The 18,569-nt window shown below is 39.5% G+C and overlaps 1 protein-coding gene across 2 annotated transcripts; it reads right to left on the reverse strand.

The window, feature by feature from the left end:
• On the reverse strand, positions 1-16,049 carry ampd3b (adenosine monophosphate deaminase 3b). 2 transcript variants are annotated; one of them, XM_061036022.1, is made up of 16 exons: positions 15,807-16,049; positions 10,994-11,064; positions 7,715-7,937; positions 7,412-7,589; positions 7,106-7,271; positions 5,922-6,141; positions 5,658-5,787; positions 5,224-5,418; positions 4,721-4,852; positions 3,639-3,802; positions 3,044-3,170; positions 2,693-2,856; positions 1,981-2,101; positions 1,342-1,515; positions 1,012-1,122; positions 1-681 (listed from the first exon to the last, which is right to left on the reverse strand). In XM_061036022.1, exons 2-16 carry the CDS (start codon positions 11,049-11,051, stop codon positions 505-507), a joined length of 2,340 nt encoding a protein of 779 aa, XP_060892005.1. In that variant the 5' UTR covers positions 11,052-11,064; positions 15,807-16,049; the 3' UTR covers positions 1-504. The 2 variants fall into 2 exon arrangements, with proteins under 2 accessions (XP_060892005.1, XP_060892006.1); XM_061036023.1 differs by lacking the exons at positions 10,994-11,064; positions 15,807-16,049 and adding an exon at positions 9,668-10,590.
• Positions 16,050-18,569: the final 2,520 nt, after the last annotated feature.

Here is an 18,569-nt window from a genome sequence, read left to right on the forward strand (position 1 = left end):
TTTTATTATGCACATAAATGTAAGATTTAATTACAAAAAAGTTACAAAAATCTTTTTGTTTCGCTGTTAATTATAGTCCTTTAAAAAAAGAAAATCAGTACCTGGTCAGCCCAGGTAAAAATCGCAAAGAAATTCCAATCGGTGCATCTCTATGAACTACTAGTTTTAGACCTACATTCAAGATAGAATGCCTCTGTAGCATGTATCTGTCCAAGTGACAGAAAAAGTTCAACAAGCAGTGCCAACCTTAACTTAACATCCTACAAAAACGAATCAATCAAAAGCTCAGTTAAATGAGGCACACAGTGATTTGAACATTTTAAAGAGACAGCATTGAACACAGTTTAAAAATCAAGTATTGATCTATCCACATTAAGTAGCCCATAACCGATTTCTGCACCAAGGGAGTAAACGTTTCTTCCCATCTGGGTGTCATTTTTGTACAATCCATTTGCACCTTCATCATAGAACATCATAGGGCACAGTTTGAGCTGCCTTGGTCAATCATTCAGTTGGACTGGTTCCAACATCCGCCTTTACTGCATCCACTAGAAAACTGAGCTCGTTGCACAGTGTCTCATGCCGGTATGCCATGCGGATTTGTGCCACGTTCGTCCGTCGAATGTCGTTGCCTTCCGGTCCACCTTGTAGGTAGTTGGATCCAATGAAGTGTTTCTTCTCCTAGGGGCAAATGAGGAACAATAGATGTAGGGCAGCTTATGCTAAATTTAAAACATATATCATAACTATATGGCATTCCTATTTCTCCAGAGCAGACAAACATTTTTTAGTTACCTCAACATGGGACTGATAAATTGAGTACTGAATTGTGAGTGTGGACATCTGGTCCGACCAGCACTATTTTCAGCACAGGTTGTGACTGAATAATTTTACTATTTAATTTGTTTACAGTAGTGATATGAACTACACGCTTTCCTGTAAAACTGTAAAATTGCCAACATGTTATGTCGTCATTACATTATTTGTTCAAAACAGTGGGATATTTGGTACCTGATGTGAAAGTCCGCTCTGCAGTACACTGTTTCTGGCTATCTCACACAAGTCACAGGTGCTCAACTTCCACAGCTGGGCAGCAATAGCGTACTCCTCCATCAAGGCCTCCTGAAAGGGTTCAGAGGAACATTTGAGATCAATTGTTCAGGGGGGATCTTTACACTTCAGAATATGGTGTAAAACACATTTTGTTTTAAAGTGAGATAAGGCTAAACTGCCTTGCCATATATCATAGTCAGTTCTGAATCACGATAGTGTGTTTAAAAACTGAGGATTGAGGATTGATACAATTAGTATATGATCCACACTTTCTCCTGTGATCCTGACCTTGGTGTAGTGGAACTGCATGGGGTCATCAGTTGACAGGGACACACAAAGGCCCTTCTGTAGAAACTCTCGTAGAGGGTTCTTGGAGTACTCCAGGAACAGGCTGTTGTTGCTCAGTGGGGACATGGCGATAGGGACCTGGGCAAGGTAGTACAGGTACTGCAGCACTGGACTCTGGGGAGATGGTGGAGGTACAAAAAGTATATATAATAAATAATAACTCGGAGGGTCAAGGATTGATGCACATTTATAGATATTAATGTCTATAAAACTGAAAGTGTTAGTTCTTTGGGATGGACACTGAAGTGACACGTTCAAAATCGAAGTTCAGTTTCACATTGTAAATAAAATATAGCATCCATTTCCAAGCTCTGAAAATTTCTCATTTAAATATTTAAAGCCTTTTACGATGAGATCCTATGTCCAGTTATATACTGGGTTTAGGGGTTTTTCTTCTGCATCTTGCACTCGTTGTTTCGTTGTTTTTGGCAACAACTGAACATGCCAAAGATCATTGTTTGATTGGTACAAATACAGTATGTATCATCATGTATTAGCATATCATGTTTAGCACACTGAGTTATTTGCAATAGCAAGCGCTTGAGTGGTAAGCCCTCATAGATGAATGCAGGACTGCACCTTTTTGAGGTTGAGTCCATGGGAGATGTTGTCAGCTGTTAGGAAGGCAGAGACCAGGTGGGTGATGGAGCCAGCCTCCCCACAGTGTGGGCGAAATTGGAACGTGTTTAGTCCTCGCTCCCTGGGGACAAACAATGAATCATAATTTCTATGAGTTTGAAATTCAGCTATGCAAGTTTAAAGAAGTTTCTAAAAGCGCTTTTAATACTTAGTAGACCTCAGTAAATGATGCAATATAATTGACACTTTCACATGTGTCTCATATTAGGTTTTTTTTCCCTCAACGTACACGTAACAACAAGGGTGCAACAACATTACCCTGATACTCTGTCTGTGCTGCCGGATTAAGGCATCAGAGGTTGACCTCATGGTTTATCAAATAAAAAATGATATTTCTAATTGCCATGATTGCTTTTCAACCAAACACTATTTGTTTCCCCTTTGTTTAAATCTTTCGCACATGTTTGAACACAGGAACACGTGTGTCAGTACTTGCATGCCGTCTAGGTCAACCAAAAAATAAATAAAAAACATGGCCTACCCATGTGTGCCTGAAATCCCTAAAGATTTAAATCATTCTGGCATCTATGCACATTTTAACATCAATACTTTATTGTACCTAGAAATGAACATGACTCTTGAGTTGTCAAGGGATCCAGTGTTTGAAAAACAGCCTAGATTCTTGTTGCTTGCCCAAACGTGCAGGACTTACTTGCGCAGGTTGTTGAGCACCATGATGTTGGCATACATGTAGAACAGGTAGTAGGTGTATGGAGGGTTGTCATCTGTTGTCCAACCTTCTGGCTTTGGGCTTTTGTAAGAGAAAATGTGGTCGCTGTGTTTGGACTCATCATCCACACTGTCAAACCCTGTTACCTACAAGATAACAAAGATAACAGCGGAACATTTGCAAAACAAATATTGTACTTAACCATGCATGTTAACTGTCTCTACTCAGTCTGTTACCATAGCACTGTCAGCATGTGTCACTTGATAAAGCTGCAAATTTACCTAAAACCTTTCCTGTTAGTCACCAGTTCCATCCTTTATTTAAAATACTTACATATTTCAGGAAAACATGTATTGCTTTGTGCTTTTGTGGGTTGATTGTAGCCTCGAAGAGTGGGAGGAAGACGTTCTCCAGCATCTTTGCAAAGTTTGGCACTAATTTCTTTGACTTGAAAATGTCACTGCAAGACAAAAGGAATCAAATCAACTTGTCTTACAACAACACAGACATTTCAGCTTGTGTTTAAGAGATACAGATATCCAATAGTGACCCGTTTAGCTACTTCAAATACCTGTGAGCTTACAGGTTTAGAGACAAAGATTTGACAACACTGACATTAAAATTGCTCTGTTCAGGATTTCTTTGTGACCATGCTGATCCTAAAAAGCGACCTGGATAATTTCACTCTCTGTTAAAAATAGGAAACAATAAAGTAAAAGGAGCGGTTATTTTATCGCCAGCCTTTATAATAAAAGTGAATAATACACCAATGAAAATAAGCACGGTTTCCGTTATGGTGGTGAAAGTCTAGGACGGTCATCTTGTGGTTTAGAAGAGCTGTAGCACATATAATACAGTTCCGGGCCTGTTTCATGTATTTATCTTCTGCTGTCACAATAGTTTGGGTTTGCTTTCACTGAGCACTTACTAGATCCTTGGAACTTGGATCATCCATCTCATGTTGGGTGAGTGGACCTTGTGCTGGATGAACCAAGTTGCTAGGCTCTCCCACTCGCTGGCAGAGCGGCCATAAATGGACAGACGTGGCTCAGCATGCTGGTACTTACTCTCCTCCAGGTCTTTGGAAACTTCCTGAAACATGTTAAAGCCACAGGAAGTTAGTGATGTTTGTTGATACATCAGAAATTACCTTTTGTAATTGTTCACGGGACATATAAGGGATAATTCTGTAACATCACAAAGGGCACAGCACAGATCCTTATTTAGGGTGCTTTTGCTACATTTTTTAATTGTAAATTGTTGTTCTCTTTTAACTTATTGTTTGTAAACTGTCTCTTTATCATGTAATGCTTTTTTATTGATGTGTGCTGCTGCCCTCTTGGCCAGGTCACCCTTGTGAAAGAGATCCTGATCTCAATGGGTTATTTACCTGGTTAAATAAAGGTTAAATAAAAAGAAGTCCACCACCAGTAGGTGCAATGCATCTGCATCCCATCAAAAACATATTATGAGAGATGATTGATGTCTTTAAGACATCTTAAAAAAACTTCACTGATGACAGAAAAAAATATGCACAAAGCTATACTTCTGTGAAAGAGAGAGAACTTCAACTTAGAAAAAATATTTTAAAAAGCGATAAAGTAGAGGAATGAAAAAGTGTTTGAATGAAGATTTAATGTAACTTTGGTACATGTTGTTCAGCCTAAGGTGTGTTCCCATATTTTTCCTAGAAAACTTTTTCAAAATAAACATTTTGAAAAGAAAAGCACAATAGCTCTTTCCATGCCGAGTTATTCATAACAGGTTGTCTTCCATTTATATATTTATTTCATGCAAATGTTTTTCCTTCAGTTAATGTGTCAGATGATGTTTTAGTTAAAAAAAGGTGATTTCATTCATAGACTGTAATTCATTGATGTCTACCTGACCCTCCTTATCTGTTTTATTAGATTATCTCTCATAATTTCAATATCAAGCTAAGTAGAAATCAAAAAAATAAAAGTTTTGCAGGGCCTTCCAGTGGTATTAGTGCTTGAGTTCATACTTCACCTTCACGAGACGTGCAAAGAATTCTCCTTTGATGTAGTTGTCGGTTTTCAAGTAGATCTCTCGCAGCTCACTGGCTCCCACGGGATTGTATTTGGAGTTAAACTTGTCAAACCGATGAAATGTTTGTCTTCCCTAGGAGAGAAATTCGTGAGAGGGAGTGAATCTGATGTACTGATGAGCACATCCTCATTCCAACAAAGTGACTATATTGATTATTTTCAGATTACACATTAGAGGACCTTGCATGAAACATAGAAAGATTGCGTAACACCATATGAAATGCATGAACACCAATAATTGCATCCTTGTGTCAACAAGGACAGGTTAGTGAAATGAGCTGTAGCTATTTGAAAAATGACAAATTAATTCTTGGCAGGCTGATATGAGCTGATATATTTGCATCTGGGACATTGTCTTTTTGGATATATTACACAATGTAAACCTGATGTCTACACTCTGGCAGAAATGATCTTGGACTCATTCATTCAAGTTTTGGTTCTTACAGCATGCACATCCAGAGAGTCCACGGTGAGGTCATAGGGGTCCATGTGAAGGTTGTCGAAGACCTCTTTGAGCGTGAGCTTCTTACCGCCCTTCTCCGAGATCACGCGATCAGCCTCTGTCTGGTAAGTGGTTTTTATGAATTTCAGCAGATGCTTCTGGTTCATGCATGCTGCAGCGTGAATGTGTGTGTCCACCTGTGATTGACATAAAGCAAACAGTGACAATGTGCATGACTTTATTGCACATGTTACAAAACATCCATAAAACCAAGTTTATTTAGACTGGGGGCACTGAAACTAAAAATAAATCTCACCGAAGCAGAATGGCTCTAGCTGAGGAAGTGTTGGCCAGAATAATTGTATTACATAAAAAGTTTGTTCTAAGAGTTGTAAATTGTTTGCATGCTGAACAAGATTGAAAAATAACAACCAACCTTTCTGACGTTGTAGAAGTCTCTGTGTGGAACTAATTTCAGCTCCTTTAACTCTGCCATTTCATTCATCATCTCATGAAGGTAGAATTTAGAGGCCAAGAAGTTCAGCCGCCTGTGACAGTAGGTCTTACTGCAGGGAAACACAAAAATGTATTTTTCAGCACCACCATGTTGGCTCATTTAAAAAAAAAAAGTGATTTAAAAAAAGTGTAAAATATCCATTTTGGCTGAAGCTGAAAGCATTCAAAATGTTTGTGTACTTACGTTGGGCCGTCAGCTATCATTGCAAGGACATGGCTTAGGTCTATGGCAAAGGTCTCAAGGTCAGGGTAAGGTAGGCTGTGGGGCTGCTGTTGTTTCAGGGCCTCAGCGTTGTCGTAAACATGAACTATGCCATCCTTCATCTGCAGCTCGTAGTTCAGGTTCTCTGGAATACCCTCCATGGAGTAAGGGTCCTCCCCTTCACGAGGACAGGGCCAGATGTCTACAGATGATGGGAGTGCATAAAAAAACATTGCGTGATCGTAGTCATGGGTATTTTGTAGGTTTTGTTGCTTGTCAGTATGGACAGATAACCATTACATATTGGTCTTATCCATGTGTTGTGAAGTTGGGATACTTTTTATGAGTCAGTAGTAGTACATCTTCTTTCTCATTGTTGTTAGCTATGTTGCACTCAAGTAAAAAAAACAACAACTTCTAGATGCTTCTCTGGTCTGTAGCCAGGAGTTGACTGAATGGCCTTGGTTACACTCTCCACACTCACTTAGAAACACATGCAGAGAGGTCTTTGTTGCTTGGAAAAAACGAATAACCATTTAGGTTTATTGTCCTTGCATCAACTTTATTATCTGTATGCATCCTAATGTAGATTAGTGCTGCTTGACAAAATGATGATGGTGTAATTCTACAGGGTTATGTAGTGGCCACCAGTTTATTTGTTTTTTTCCCCTTTTTGTCACTTTGTCATGGCAGGTGTTTCTGAAGCTACATTACAAACTAGCTATGCAGTAGAGGTAGGTAGCAAGTGCAAATCAGAGCACATCCTAGTTACAAACAGTTCAATACAAAGCCCATACTACGTACTCTGCAACGCAAATAACATTGGCAACCCCATCAGAACCAGGCTCTGTTTATTCATGCGAGCTCCAGGGATTGACATCCCTGATTCTAGTAATCCACCAAATAGCCATTGACGGTGGAGCTGCATGATTTAAAGTGTGGAGGTTGGAGGTTCTTTGCTAAATTCACCTCCATATCTTGCTCTGATATTTTCAACAGGAGTTGTTTATCAAGTAACATTGTTTATGGGGAAAAGAATAGCATTTAAAACTCCAACATCCAACTCCTTTGAGCAAACGAGTAATTTCAAGATATAAAATTGCAGTAGTATTCGCTCTTTCAAGTTTGTTCACTGAGGAGAAAGAAAGTTCTCTCAGTGTACCTACCTGGCAAGATTTCATTCTCCTCCTGCCATGTCTCATTCTTTGCACTACGGAGAAACTGTGCGATGGTCTTAGGGAAGCGATGGTAGGCCAACCTGGAGTATTTTTCTCTGATGAACATCGCCCCAAGGAGACTTTGGGCTGCCTGCTCATAATCTTCAACTGTGATCTGGAATAAGAAAAAAAACATTCTTTACTTTTTCAATTCTCTTCTCCAACACTGTATTCGAATTATGTCTGAAGTAAAATGTCCCTTTTTAAAGTAAAATGAAAATATGATACGGTGAAGTGAATTATCTGTTCTGTTACCCCCGCACAGTAATCTCCACTGATGGTTACTCTCTGGAAATCTGGAAAGCCTTTTGGTAGAGAAGAGTCAGTTGTGTTTTGGGAGAACATTGTAGACACCATAGACATGGCCCAGTCCCCAGGGACAGGTATCTGCAAACATACCGACTGCGAGCGCTTCAACATGAAATTCTTCTTCCTAGTGACACAAAACAGATGACAAGCATAACTCTCCTAACAATCTACAAGCTCGTTCCTGTTTAAGCTCCTGTTAAAAACGCTGGAATATTGCTGCTTATTTGAGCCGATATATGCGTCTCATACCTCTTGGTAGACTCCTGGGACTGCTGCTCTGCCAGCTCCTTCTTCAGGGCCCTCTCCCTGTCCTCATGCAGTCCGATGGGACAGTCTTCGGGCACGGTAAACATTGCCATAGCATCCTTATTGTCTTCCTCTTTCAGGGCAGAGGCATACACCTTCTCTGCCATCAGTCGGACCCTCTCATCCACATCACACATTGAAATTTTGGGGAATAGCCGTGGCATTTCTGAGGGAGTTGAGAAAGATTTGAGTTGTAGTGAATGCATTCATATAGTGCTGGGGTTCACTAAATGGCAGTAATAATTAAGTCCTATCCTTACAGTTTCAATGTGAATGTTCCTGCTGGTCTACCACTCACAATTAAATGTAAGGTGGGAAACTCACTCTTAGTTGACAATTTGATCACGGTACTCTGCTTCACTGGTGCTGAATAAATAAGTCACAATCAGATGTGCTAGCCTTATTGTGATATTGTGGAGTGATTTTGCCCATGAGAGAATTAGTTGCTCATGAAATGCAAAAAGTCTTTACCAAGAGGCCGTATGTGATGGCTTTATAGGGTGATTACAGTTCTGACGCAATATCATCCTCTTGGAATCTGAGAAACTTGCTGCCTTGCTCTATTTCATCTCAGAAATGTGATGGAATACTGTATGTCAACACTTAAAGAAGAAATATCATTATGTTAGTGGTAGCAATACATACAAATACCAGCCAAATAAACATGAGACCTCCAAAGATACATTTCTTTAAGGTGTCGGGGGTTCTGAGATGAACATGGCATGTTTTCAAGCCCTCATCGTAACTCTCACCTCTAAACATGTCTTGAGTGGCTGACTTGTGTTTCAGTGCTGACTACATGTTTAGCCAAGGCAAGTTACAGTAAACACAGTTAATCACTGACACTGATGTCCTGGACTGGAGGTCTGAACTCTCAACCCCCTGGGGGACTAAGGGTCACTTTTCCTGAAATTATAAAGTGCTGAGACTGGCATGCAAGACAGAGAAAACAGAAAACACTGAAAGATCTAGAACCTTAGCTCTTGTTATTTTTCAGCTGGTGATACCCTGTGCTAACTTTGTATTGTGATCAAACTAGATGAAGGTCAGCTGAATTGTTTTACTTTTTTTTTTTAAATAGCTTTGGCTGCTTGTTGAATCCCCCTGGTGTGAAAGCTACTGTTGCAATCCAACATCCCATCAGTGGTGGAGATGTCTGGCTATTCTGATCGCCATGTCATCACTGTTACTAATAATATTAATGGTCACTTGCCCAAATACATAAATAAGACCTATGTTAGAAATAAAAACAACAACCTCAAGATGCATTGCACACCAACATCACTCTTGCAGACACACCATCAGAAGTTGTTTACATGCAACTCTATCCGTCTGAAAAGTTTGAGCCATCTAGGCGCCCCGCAGATGACACCATCAACATTTGCCTTTACATTGGCAGAACGTTCTGGCTGTCCTTTGGCTATCACATTTCAGAACGTGTCATTCCTGGCAAGCTTCTCACCATGTGTGCACTCTCCCCTCTGGAACAGCTGAGCTGCCTTTAGGATAACCTTGACCTACATCCCCTCCACTACAGAAATGTGACCCACGCAGAGCAGTGTAGTTGTGCCGCGTGGGTCTTTTAATAAACAGTATGCAATAGAACTGTAATAATGTGCTACACACTTTCAGGAAAAATGCTTCGGTAGTTCAGGATACTAACTTTTTATAGTAAATTAATCCTTTTTGCAGCGGCAGCAGTTACTTAGCCAAAAGTTGCTGTACTTATCTAAGAATCTAATATAGATTTGTATGTCAACTTTCAGCCCGTCAGTGTCTCACACTGTAGTCCAGAATGAAGCATTTCATGACTGGTAATTATCATCATATCACATAGCCCCTCAGTGTCACTACACAGCTCCATGATAAGTAGAGGAAGCTCTATTTGTCTCTTACCTTCTCCTGAGATTTTGGCCATGTCTGGTTCTTTCAGTCTGTGCCTGTTGAGTCAGGTATTTCAGCTTTCATATATATGCTTCTGCCTCTTGTAGACTTGCTTCTAACTTGAGGCTGCACTTTTCTCATGTGTCTGCCACTCTCTGTTGTGTCCCAGAGAACACTCAAGTGTTGCTTGAACCTCTTGACCCTGTAAAGACCGTCTTTCCTGTATTCACGACGTGTCTTTCTTCAAGGTTTTCACTGCATCTGTCTCGCTCAGGCTTCGCTCTTCTTTTTATGTGGTCCAGTCAGTGCCTATATGTATAATGCAGCTGCTAGTTGTTGTTGCTTTGAGTGTCCCTCTCTATCTCTATTTTAGGGTTAAGAGAGCGTCATGGCAACAGGGGCTGCTAATTCAAGCTGGTATGTCACAACTGGCTGCTTATGTGAGTGACTGTCTGTGAAATGGGACAATGGAGAGGGAATAAAACTATGGCTAAGAAAATATTGAATCCCTGGGAATACATTAGGGGGAAAAAATATTTTCCCAGCTCACCCAGTTAAGTATAGCCTCCTGTTTATAAAGCAAATAGGCCATTAGTTGAATGTAAACAGTTTGTACAATGCTCTCGATTGGATTTGAAATTCTTAAGAATCCATTATTGCCCAAAAGTAAACAATCCCAACAAGTATCTTTGGTCCAACTAGCCTTTAATGGTTTGTGCTGCTATTTTCTGTTTGTTTACAGTAGACAGCTGGCAATTAATTTTGTTCACTTATTTTCCCGAGAAGAAACCTTTTTTCCTTTATCTGTTAAGAAATCCTTATGCAGTGTAAAGTAAATGCTTACAGTAGCTGAGGTTCTTATGTTGTTTATTCATGCTTGGATGTAAATGGCAAAGCCTTGAGATTGGGTGAGTATCACTCCGACAGCAGTGAGTAGGGATGTAATGAACAAGATGTAAATTCAGGGAGGAAAAGTGCATGCTCTCTCATCAGTTGTGGCTACATTAAAGAAAATAAACAAGCTGTTTAACACTATTAAAGATTCATTTTACAAAACATCACAAAAGTCCTAAAACCGGTTTGTTATGTGGCACAAAGTCAGTGTTCACAAAGCTTTTAGTCTGGGCTTTTGTCACAGTTATGCCAAACCTATTTTGTAGCATTAGGTGAATGTTTGATAGTATGGTTGTACGGTTTATATCCTTGCCTGGCAACCATGAGAAAATTTTACTTCTCAACAGTGTCAACAGATGCCCAGTGAGGTGGAAATGGAAATGAGAGAGCGACTGTGCATGGCTGTGTTGACTATCTTCAAACAACACCAGAGTATTAACTCACCTTTCCCAAAGCAGGGTGAAGACTGCTGCTTACACAGAGGCGTATTGCTTTTCTTCATTTTGATCTGTTGACTGAAAAGAAGCAAAGATTAAATTAGCAACTAATACTAATCCACAGTTCATTGTTGGATTAGTACCGGTCAGCAAATCCGATCCAGTTTTTCAAGTCTATGAACCTAATTAAAGGTGTTTGTCAAAGTTTTGCAAGTCGCAAGAGTGTATCTGCGCTGATCTGAGCTTGTTGTCCATGGGCGTTGCGGAGGAGTTAAATTTCAAATTGTTCGCAGCACTTTGGGACAACACCTCAGCATGTCCAATCGCAGGGAAAATCAGAACACAACAAATGGTGTCCCACTTTCCTGAGCTCTATAATACCGGTTTAAAGACCTACTGGGACATTGACAACAAAGCTTTTATTGTTTTAAAAACATTTTTGGCATACCAGGTGCGTTTAAGGAAGCGGCAGAAATGTGATTTGTGCTTGTGAAATAGTCATTCTAGAGCTGCAGCTCCTGGACAAATCCTGTCGTGTACGGAGGATTTAATGAAGCCACACCGTCTTTGCTGCTCGTCTCCTCCTCAGCAGAAGAAAGGGCAGTCTGAATAGTGGACAGATACATTGTGCTGTAGTAGAAGCAATTTTTCTCGTTACCACATCCTTTCTGAAAGCCCCAAAGGTGGTACATTTCAAAATATTCAATATGTTGACACTAGAAGAGTGTGTACAGAGAGCTTAACTCTTGCAACACTTCTCAGCTGATAAGCTTTTGTATGTCAATGCATGAACCCACATAGGGCCATTCTATTTCTTTTCTCATAGCTAAACATGATACTGGATGGTGAAATTTGAAACCACCATATGCAAAGTTGAAGTAAAGAAGATAATACATTTGTTAGCTTTCAACAAGATCCATTCTAATGAAGTATCAGCAGTGGGCTTAAGGCCAAACTTGATGTTAGTTCTGTTTAAAATGTTACAAAATATTTCTTATCTCAGCTACAATTCAACAACAAGAGTGTTGCTGTAAAAAATACCAAATTATTATATAAAAAGCAAAAACTCTAGAGTTAAAAATACACTAAAAGACAAAAAAGCAATGGCACATGGCATTGTGTTTTGTTGCATAACTTTAAAAATGCAGGTGCATTCTCAACTTATTTTGAGGTCAAGTTTTGTGGGTTCTGGGGGGATTCAGTCTAAGCAAAGAGAAGATTGCAGCCAAGTGTTGTTAAAATAACAGATTTGTTCCGTGCAGGTGGAAAGTAAAAGTGAGAAAGAAATGTTGGGTGTTGCAGCTGCCTTAGTTTGCCAAGATGCTCACTAGACTGCCATGATTCTGAGGCTTTTCTCAGCACTTGACCATCTAGCAACATGTGTTTGTAATGAAGGGTCACTGGAGTTAAGGGGATTTAAGTGTGTGTGTTGTGAGGCTCCCTCAGACTCACACATACACACACACACACAAACTGCTCTCTCCATGTCAAAATAAATGGGTAGCATAGCAGAAGTCATGTTGTTGTCTGTCTTCAGATATCACCATAAGCTACAGGGATAGCGTGCATCACATTTGTACCAAAAGTGAAATGTAGAGTATGTTCAAAATACAGAGCTGTAAACTTGTCCATATTTTCACCATTCGACTTACAACCAGTTTGCAGCTTGCTAACTATTCTCCTGTGGTGCTTGTATACTGGTCAAATTGGATGGCCTAATCAAACTGTAACCATTGCTGGACTTAACTGCACATGTAAATGTACTGACTGTATGGTTTCCCAGAGTGCTGTTGAATTCCTCACACACTACTTGGAGCACTTGCAGCCTCATTCGGGTCCATACAGTGATCATACAGATGTGGTTGAGGTCTTTGGGTGTTCTATTCTAGAGGCATTTTGTGCACAACAAGAAAATGACTAGTTGTTGAGGAACTAATTATCCCATCAGTGGCCAGTGTTCCTCTTAATACATTGGCCCTCATTTATCAATCTGGTGTAGAAACCAGCGCAGATTTGGGTGTAGAAATCATAGTACAACAGTGTCCACGTGGGACCTATGAACTGGCGTATTTTGCTGATCACAGCGTACGCATGACCGGGTGTTAATAAGTGTGGCGGCTGGAAACGATCGTCATTTAAATTAGACTATAATATAATCACAATGTGCACTTCTCATCCAATTAGCCTTCTTTCCAAACATAAGAATTTAACACTTACATAAAAGAAGGTCCTGACTCCGTTTTAGAGCCCCCCGGATTTCTTTTTTCATTATTATGTCACATGTAGTCTGGCCTATGTGCGTCTGCTGTGCGCAATTACGCATGTGGCACATCAACGTATTTATTAATTTAATCTCTGGACATACCGAGTAGTTGATGTTCTGTAGCCTTAAATATTTCATATTTCAGAGGTAAAAAGTTGTATTTAGTATCCTCTGGAGGTTTTTCTGTCATTTTAAAGTAACTGTTTTTAGTTTATCTGTTTTAATTTGTCTCAGTATTTTCTGCAGCCATATTCCTGTGCCCATAAAATATAACACACAACTAATGAAATCACCTGACAGCTCGCGTTGCTAAACATCATTTAAAAAGCAATATAGCCTACAGAGATCATTTGAGGTGGAGCGTAATATAAAATACATTTTAGATATCTTATCTAACAGTAAATCTGTGAACCTCTATCTGTCTGTCTTAACCATAGACTGTAAAAAATAAACTTAACAGGCACTGCAGTATGATCTAAAGATTGTCCGACACAGACAGATTCGCTGCACTGCAAGTCCACACTGAGTTGAAAATGTGCGTACACGAACTGAGACCTGGCGTGGGATTTGAGCGTACCCTCCACTCATGTCCAAATTGATAAGTGCCGAACTTTGCGTGGAAATGACCGTACACCCATTTTTCTGCCGTACGTACGTTTGATAAGTGAGGGCCATTGTGACTAAATAATGTTTGATGAAAGTTGTTAGTTTGAGTATACAACTTTGAGGTGAGTGGCACAATAAGTAACAGAAGTACAAAAAAAAACAAGGCTGCCAGTTGGTTGAGGAAGTTTCACATTAAATGTTTTGTTGGTTTTTGTATTTCCTGTTTTTTTTTCTTCTGTCAGAAGAATGTACACAAAGCCAAACATTGCAAAGTTGAACTTGAGTCACACTGCTCTTCTGCAAGCCTAAAAGCTTTGCACTGATATGCAGGGTCAGAGTACATTCATAACAAAATGTTAAGGTATTCATATTTCCCTAAAATGAAAATGAAATTTTCTTAGCAACAGTGGCAGCTGAGGTAATCTTAGCATTTGCAATAACACATTTTGAATATTCGGATGCAACAGTCATGTGATGCAAACATAAGGATGCTTGAAGCTAACTCAAGCAGTTCCCCTTAAAGGCTCAGCCTTCAATCCAATGGGTGTACAGAACATTATACAACCAGTCTCCTTAAATATGTGCTACTGGACTTTCCTTAAAAGGCATGTTGAGTCTTGGTACATTTTTGTGAAAATGCCTGCACAGCATGTTCTGGCATGATAAGGAATGTACTGTTTGCCATATGCAGAGCAAACAATTAACTTGCAACTTAAATTTTGGTTGAGATATTTGTTTCTGTTAACAATGGAATTTGTATACACTTTGAGCTTAACTGTATTTGTGGCTGTACAAAGTATTTTTATTTTCTCTAAGATAAGGGCTACTGCAGTCGTAAGAAGCTTCTTCTTTCTTTTCTTTTTTTTTAGCTCACTGTGTGACTGCATTTTTAGTTGTTTGAAACCATAAAAAGTGTTCTCAGAAAAAAAGGAGGATCCTGTTTTTCTCTTAGAACAAAATCTTTGGTTAAATATAACAATTAGGATTTATAAATCAGAAATTTGAATTAGCCTAAGATGACTGTCCTGAGGAACTTTTAAAGTGCTTTTGATGACATTGTCGGTTAATGCGTCGGTCAGTCATTACGGTGTTGTTCGGTTGAAAGGCGATGACTCTACCAACTGAGCCACAGCCGCCATATATATATGGCAATTTATATAAATAACACACCTATTAATGACTCGAGAGAAAAGGTAAAACCACTTTGTCTCCCTGGTTGAACTTTGCTTCTTGCCCTTCCAGGTAGACTAGACAGTTCCTTCCCAGCCTAGTTATATCATCTGATCAACTCAGTGCTGGATGTTTGCTGTGCAGAATGGGCTTAAACAAACACAAGTGCATTACACTAAATCATTGTCCTATAGTTCATAGTAAAAAGTAAGTGGAGGAAAGAATTCTCTTCACTTCACTCTCTTTGTTTTGGTCTTTCTTATTCAAGTGTCTCCTTTACAAACAGGAAAAATATTTTCTTCAACAACACAAGGTAAACACTTACCAATATTGAAAAGGAAGTGTGATACAGAAAAACGGTTTGCACGTTCATAAACAACCATGTAAGCAGTGGTTTAAGGTAAAGAGATAGTTCTTTTTGGGGAGAAAGTTTACACATAGAATATCTTAAAAGCAACACTCTGTAGATCTGTTGCTCATAACCAGCAGATATAGGACATTGTCCAAAATAAATGTTTTTCCTTCCCATCAAACCTGCACAAACAGGATTGTTAGATAAAAGCGCTAAGATTAGGACATGGAGATGCCCCTTTTTGTATGAGGCAGCAGTGTTAACCAGAGTACGAGAGTCATTCCCTAAAAAACAGCTCAGGTATTTCAGTTCCCAGATACCACAGTACAAAGCATAACAAGTGCTACAAAAAAGTGATGAAAAGAAAAAGATGTGACTATGTAAGAGCCGAAGAAGAAAAAAGAATAGTTGTGCCATCAGTGTACTTACTGTTTGCAGGGTCCTGTACAATGTTATCACCTCAGGGACTGTAGAGACCCTTATTAGGCGTCAGAGGACAGAAGACAAGTCCTGTCAGAGCAGCCACTTCTGGCACAGGCACCGCTGGTTTACTCTTTCACTGCCAGACTGGACAAGTGTAGAGGGTACACAGCTAAAGCCACATACTTTACAATCTCATGTAATCAAGTGAGTGTGGAAATGATGCATCAGTTCACTAAAGGAAGTGCTGGAGGAAGCACAAGTTCTTCTGTCACTTTATCAGGAGGATGCAAACTGTGTTAGACCACACCCATCTTTGTTTGTTTAGTGAAAAAATGTAGTTCTCTGTGCGGGCAAAATGTCTCCTTCCCTCTTTCATGAAATATGATAAGCACAGAAAACAAGCACAAAGACCCCAGTGGTATTTATGTCTCTTTCTTTGTATTTTTATTTATGTCTTTTATGACTATATGTGTCTGAAAAGAAGCATACGGTAAAATATGTATTATTGGATCTTAATGTAAAGTCGAGCCTCTTTGTTTATGGATTAGGACTTCCTTCTTCCCCATTCAAGAAGGAAGTGTTGACAATCAAAGAAAGGAAGTTAATGAAACTTTCCTCTGACCTCTGTGCTATGGGGAAACAGGTCAGGGTCTGATTCACTCTGACTGGGTTGCCTGTCGGGGGTGGGGGGGTGAGGCGGCTGAGTAGTTAGTTCCTGTTTCCCACTCTCTCTCCATTTTCCAACTCTATCCACTGTCCTGTCTCTCGAATAAAGGCACAAAAAGCCCAAAAGTAAATCTAAAAAGAAGAATTGTAATCGTGTCATTGAGATGAATGCAAGGGAAATGGCACTTTACAGAAATGTGTTTTTATAAAGTGAATCAGTCATACACACAAAGGATCTTCAGTGGTTCAAATTTGGCAATAGAGTACGTAAATGTGAAGCTGTGGTTTGGGTGGCTCAAGGTGGTGGTGTAAGGCTTACAACACCACCATCTGGACGTTGATGGGAAGTCTTCCAACAGTGAAGTCTCTCTTAGAAATGTGTGCACCCACACCTCAGTTTTTCAGTATAGCTACAGTACTTCTTTTTCTTTTACATTTACATGTAATTCTTATGATCGTGATGCATAACAATCACAATGAGAAGGCAGATTAAAAGTTTTGGAGGCCTTATTGTAGTAAATAGTTCCCATATTATGTTCACTCAATACTGCAGTGTTTCTTGTTGCTCTTTTGTTTCTTTCTGTAACATTAGGAATATTCCATGAGATATGATTACTGTAAGACCAGTCACTTGAGTGCACATCATATTTAACTTTGTTTCTCATCCCACGAAGGGTCATGCTGACCTAACTTATACGCAGACAAGGGGCCAAAACATTTTTGTCCGACTTTTAGTTGAAACCACGAGTAAAGCCTGACTCGACATACTCGTCTTTAAGGTCAGTGCTGATATGAATATTTTACATTTTTAAGTTGGTGTAAGTAGTCCATCTGTGCCCCAAATATTTTCCTTTTGTGTCAGTTATGACAGTAAATAAAAACTTTAAGGAACAAATCATGAATGTTTTTTGGGGGGTTACCGAACTGTTAAGGCCGAAGTGTATGGCTGTATTTATTAAATGTAGGACAGGAGAGATTCAGCTATCACAATGTAAACAAGGACAAATATACACTTTCCAACATCTATGTTATGTGTTCTTTTATTTTTTGTCTGCCCAATGTTTTGCTGATCATCAACTGATATATAAACTGATATGAATATATCTGCAATATGCACCATGGATGTATCACCTCTTATGAATTGAAGATTACAGACACTGCTGCAACAATATTTACTCGTCAAAACTAAGAAAGCAAAATAATGAAAATGTTTTTAATTTAGTGCTTTTTTAAAAAATATAAATGAATTGTTTCTTGTGAGTCTTTTATTGACCCAAATAGTTCTTTAAAAAGCCTCATCCTGGGGTGCTGGTGGCGCAGTGGTTAGTGCGCGCGCCCCCATGCATGGAGGCTGTCGTCTCAAGCGGGCGGCCCAGGTTCACATCCCACCTGTGGCTCCCTCCCGCATGTCACTCCCCTCTCTCTCTGCCTGATTTCCAACTCTATCCACTGTTCTCTCTCTCCATTAAAGGTATAAAAAATCTAAAAAAGTTCCATTCTACAGAAGTTGTTTTATTGATCTTTTAGGACTTGTGGGCGGCTGTGGCTCAGTTGGTAGAGTCGGTCGTCTCCTAACCGAAAGGTTGGGGGTTCATACCCACCTCCTGCAGTTACATGTCTGATGTGTCCTTGGCAACACACTAAACCCCAAATTGCTCCCGCTACTTCGTCAGCGGCATGTGATTAGTTACTTCTGATGGTCACTTCACATAGCAGCCTCTGCCATGAGTGTGTGAATGTGTAGGTGTGACCTGCGGTGTAAAAAGCGATTTGAGTAGTCAGAAGACTAGAAAAGTGCTCTACAAGCTCAAGTCCATTTACCATTACTTTTCATGAAAAAATGAATTCAAAGAGGAGCAGAGGGGAAGAGAAGAGAACTATCACATAAAATCGAAATTAAATAAAAGTATGAGCTGTTTCTGAATGTTGTGTATCTTAATTTTTCTGCCTCGTCTTTGAAAATATTCTCCTGTGAAAATAAAAAACTCATCTAATGAAGTGATTTCAGTCAGGGATTCTAATAGACCATTTGCAGATGCATGGAGGCTGAACAGTGATATTTCAGTGGGGAATGTTTTGATGTTTTATAAATATTACCAGATA

Source organism: Labrus mixtus, chromosome 4 (assembly GCF_963584025.1).
Source record: "Labrus mixtus chromosome 4, fLabMix1.1, whole genome shotgun sequence".
In the NCBI taxonomy this organism is placed as follows: domain Eukaryota; kingdom Metazoa; phylum Chordata; class Actinopteri; order Labriformes; family Labridae; genus Labrus; species Labrus mixtus.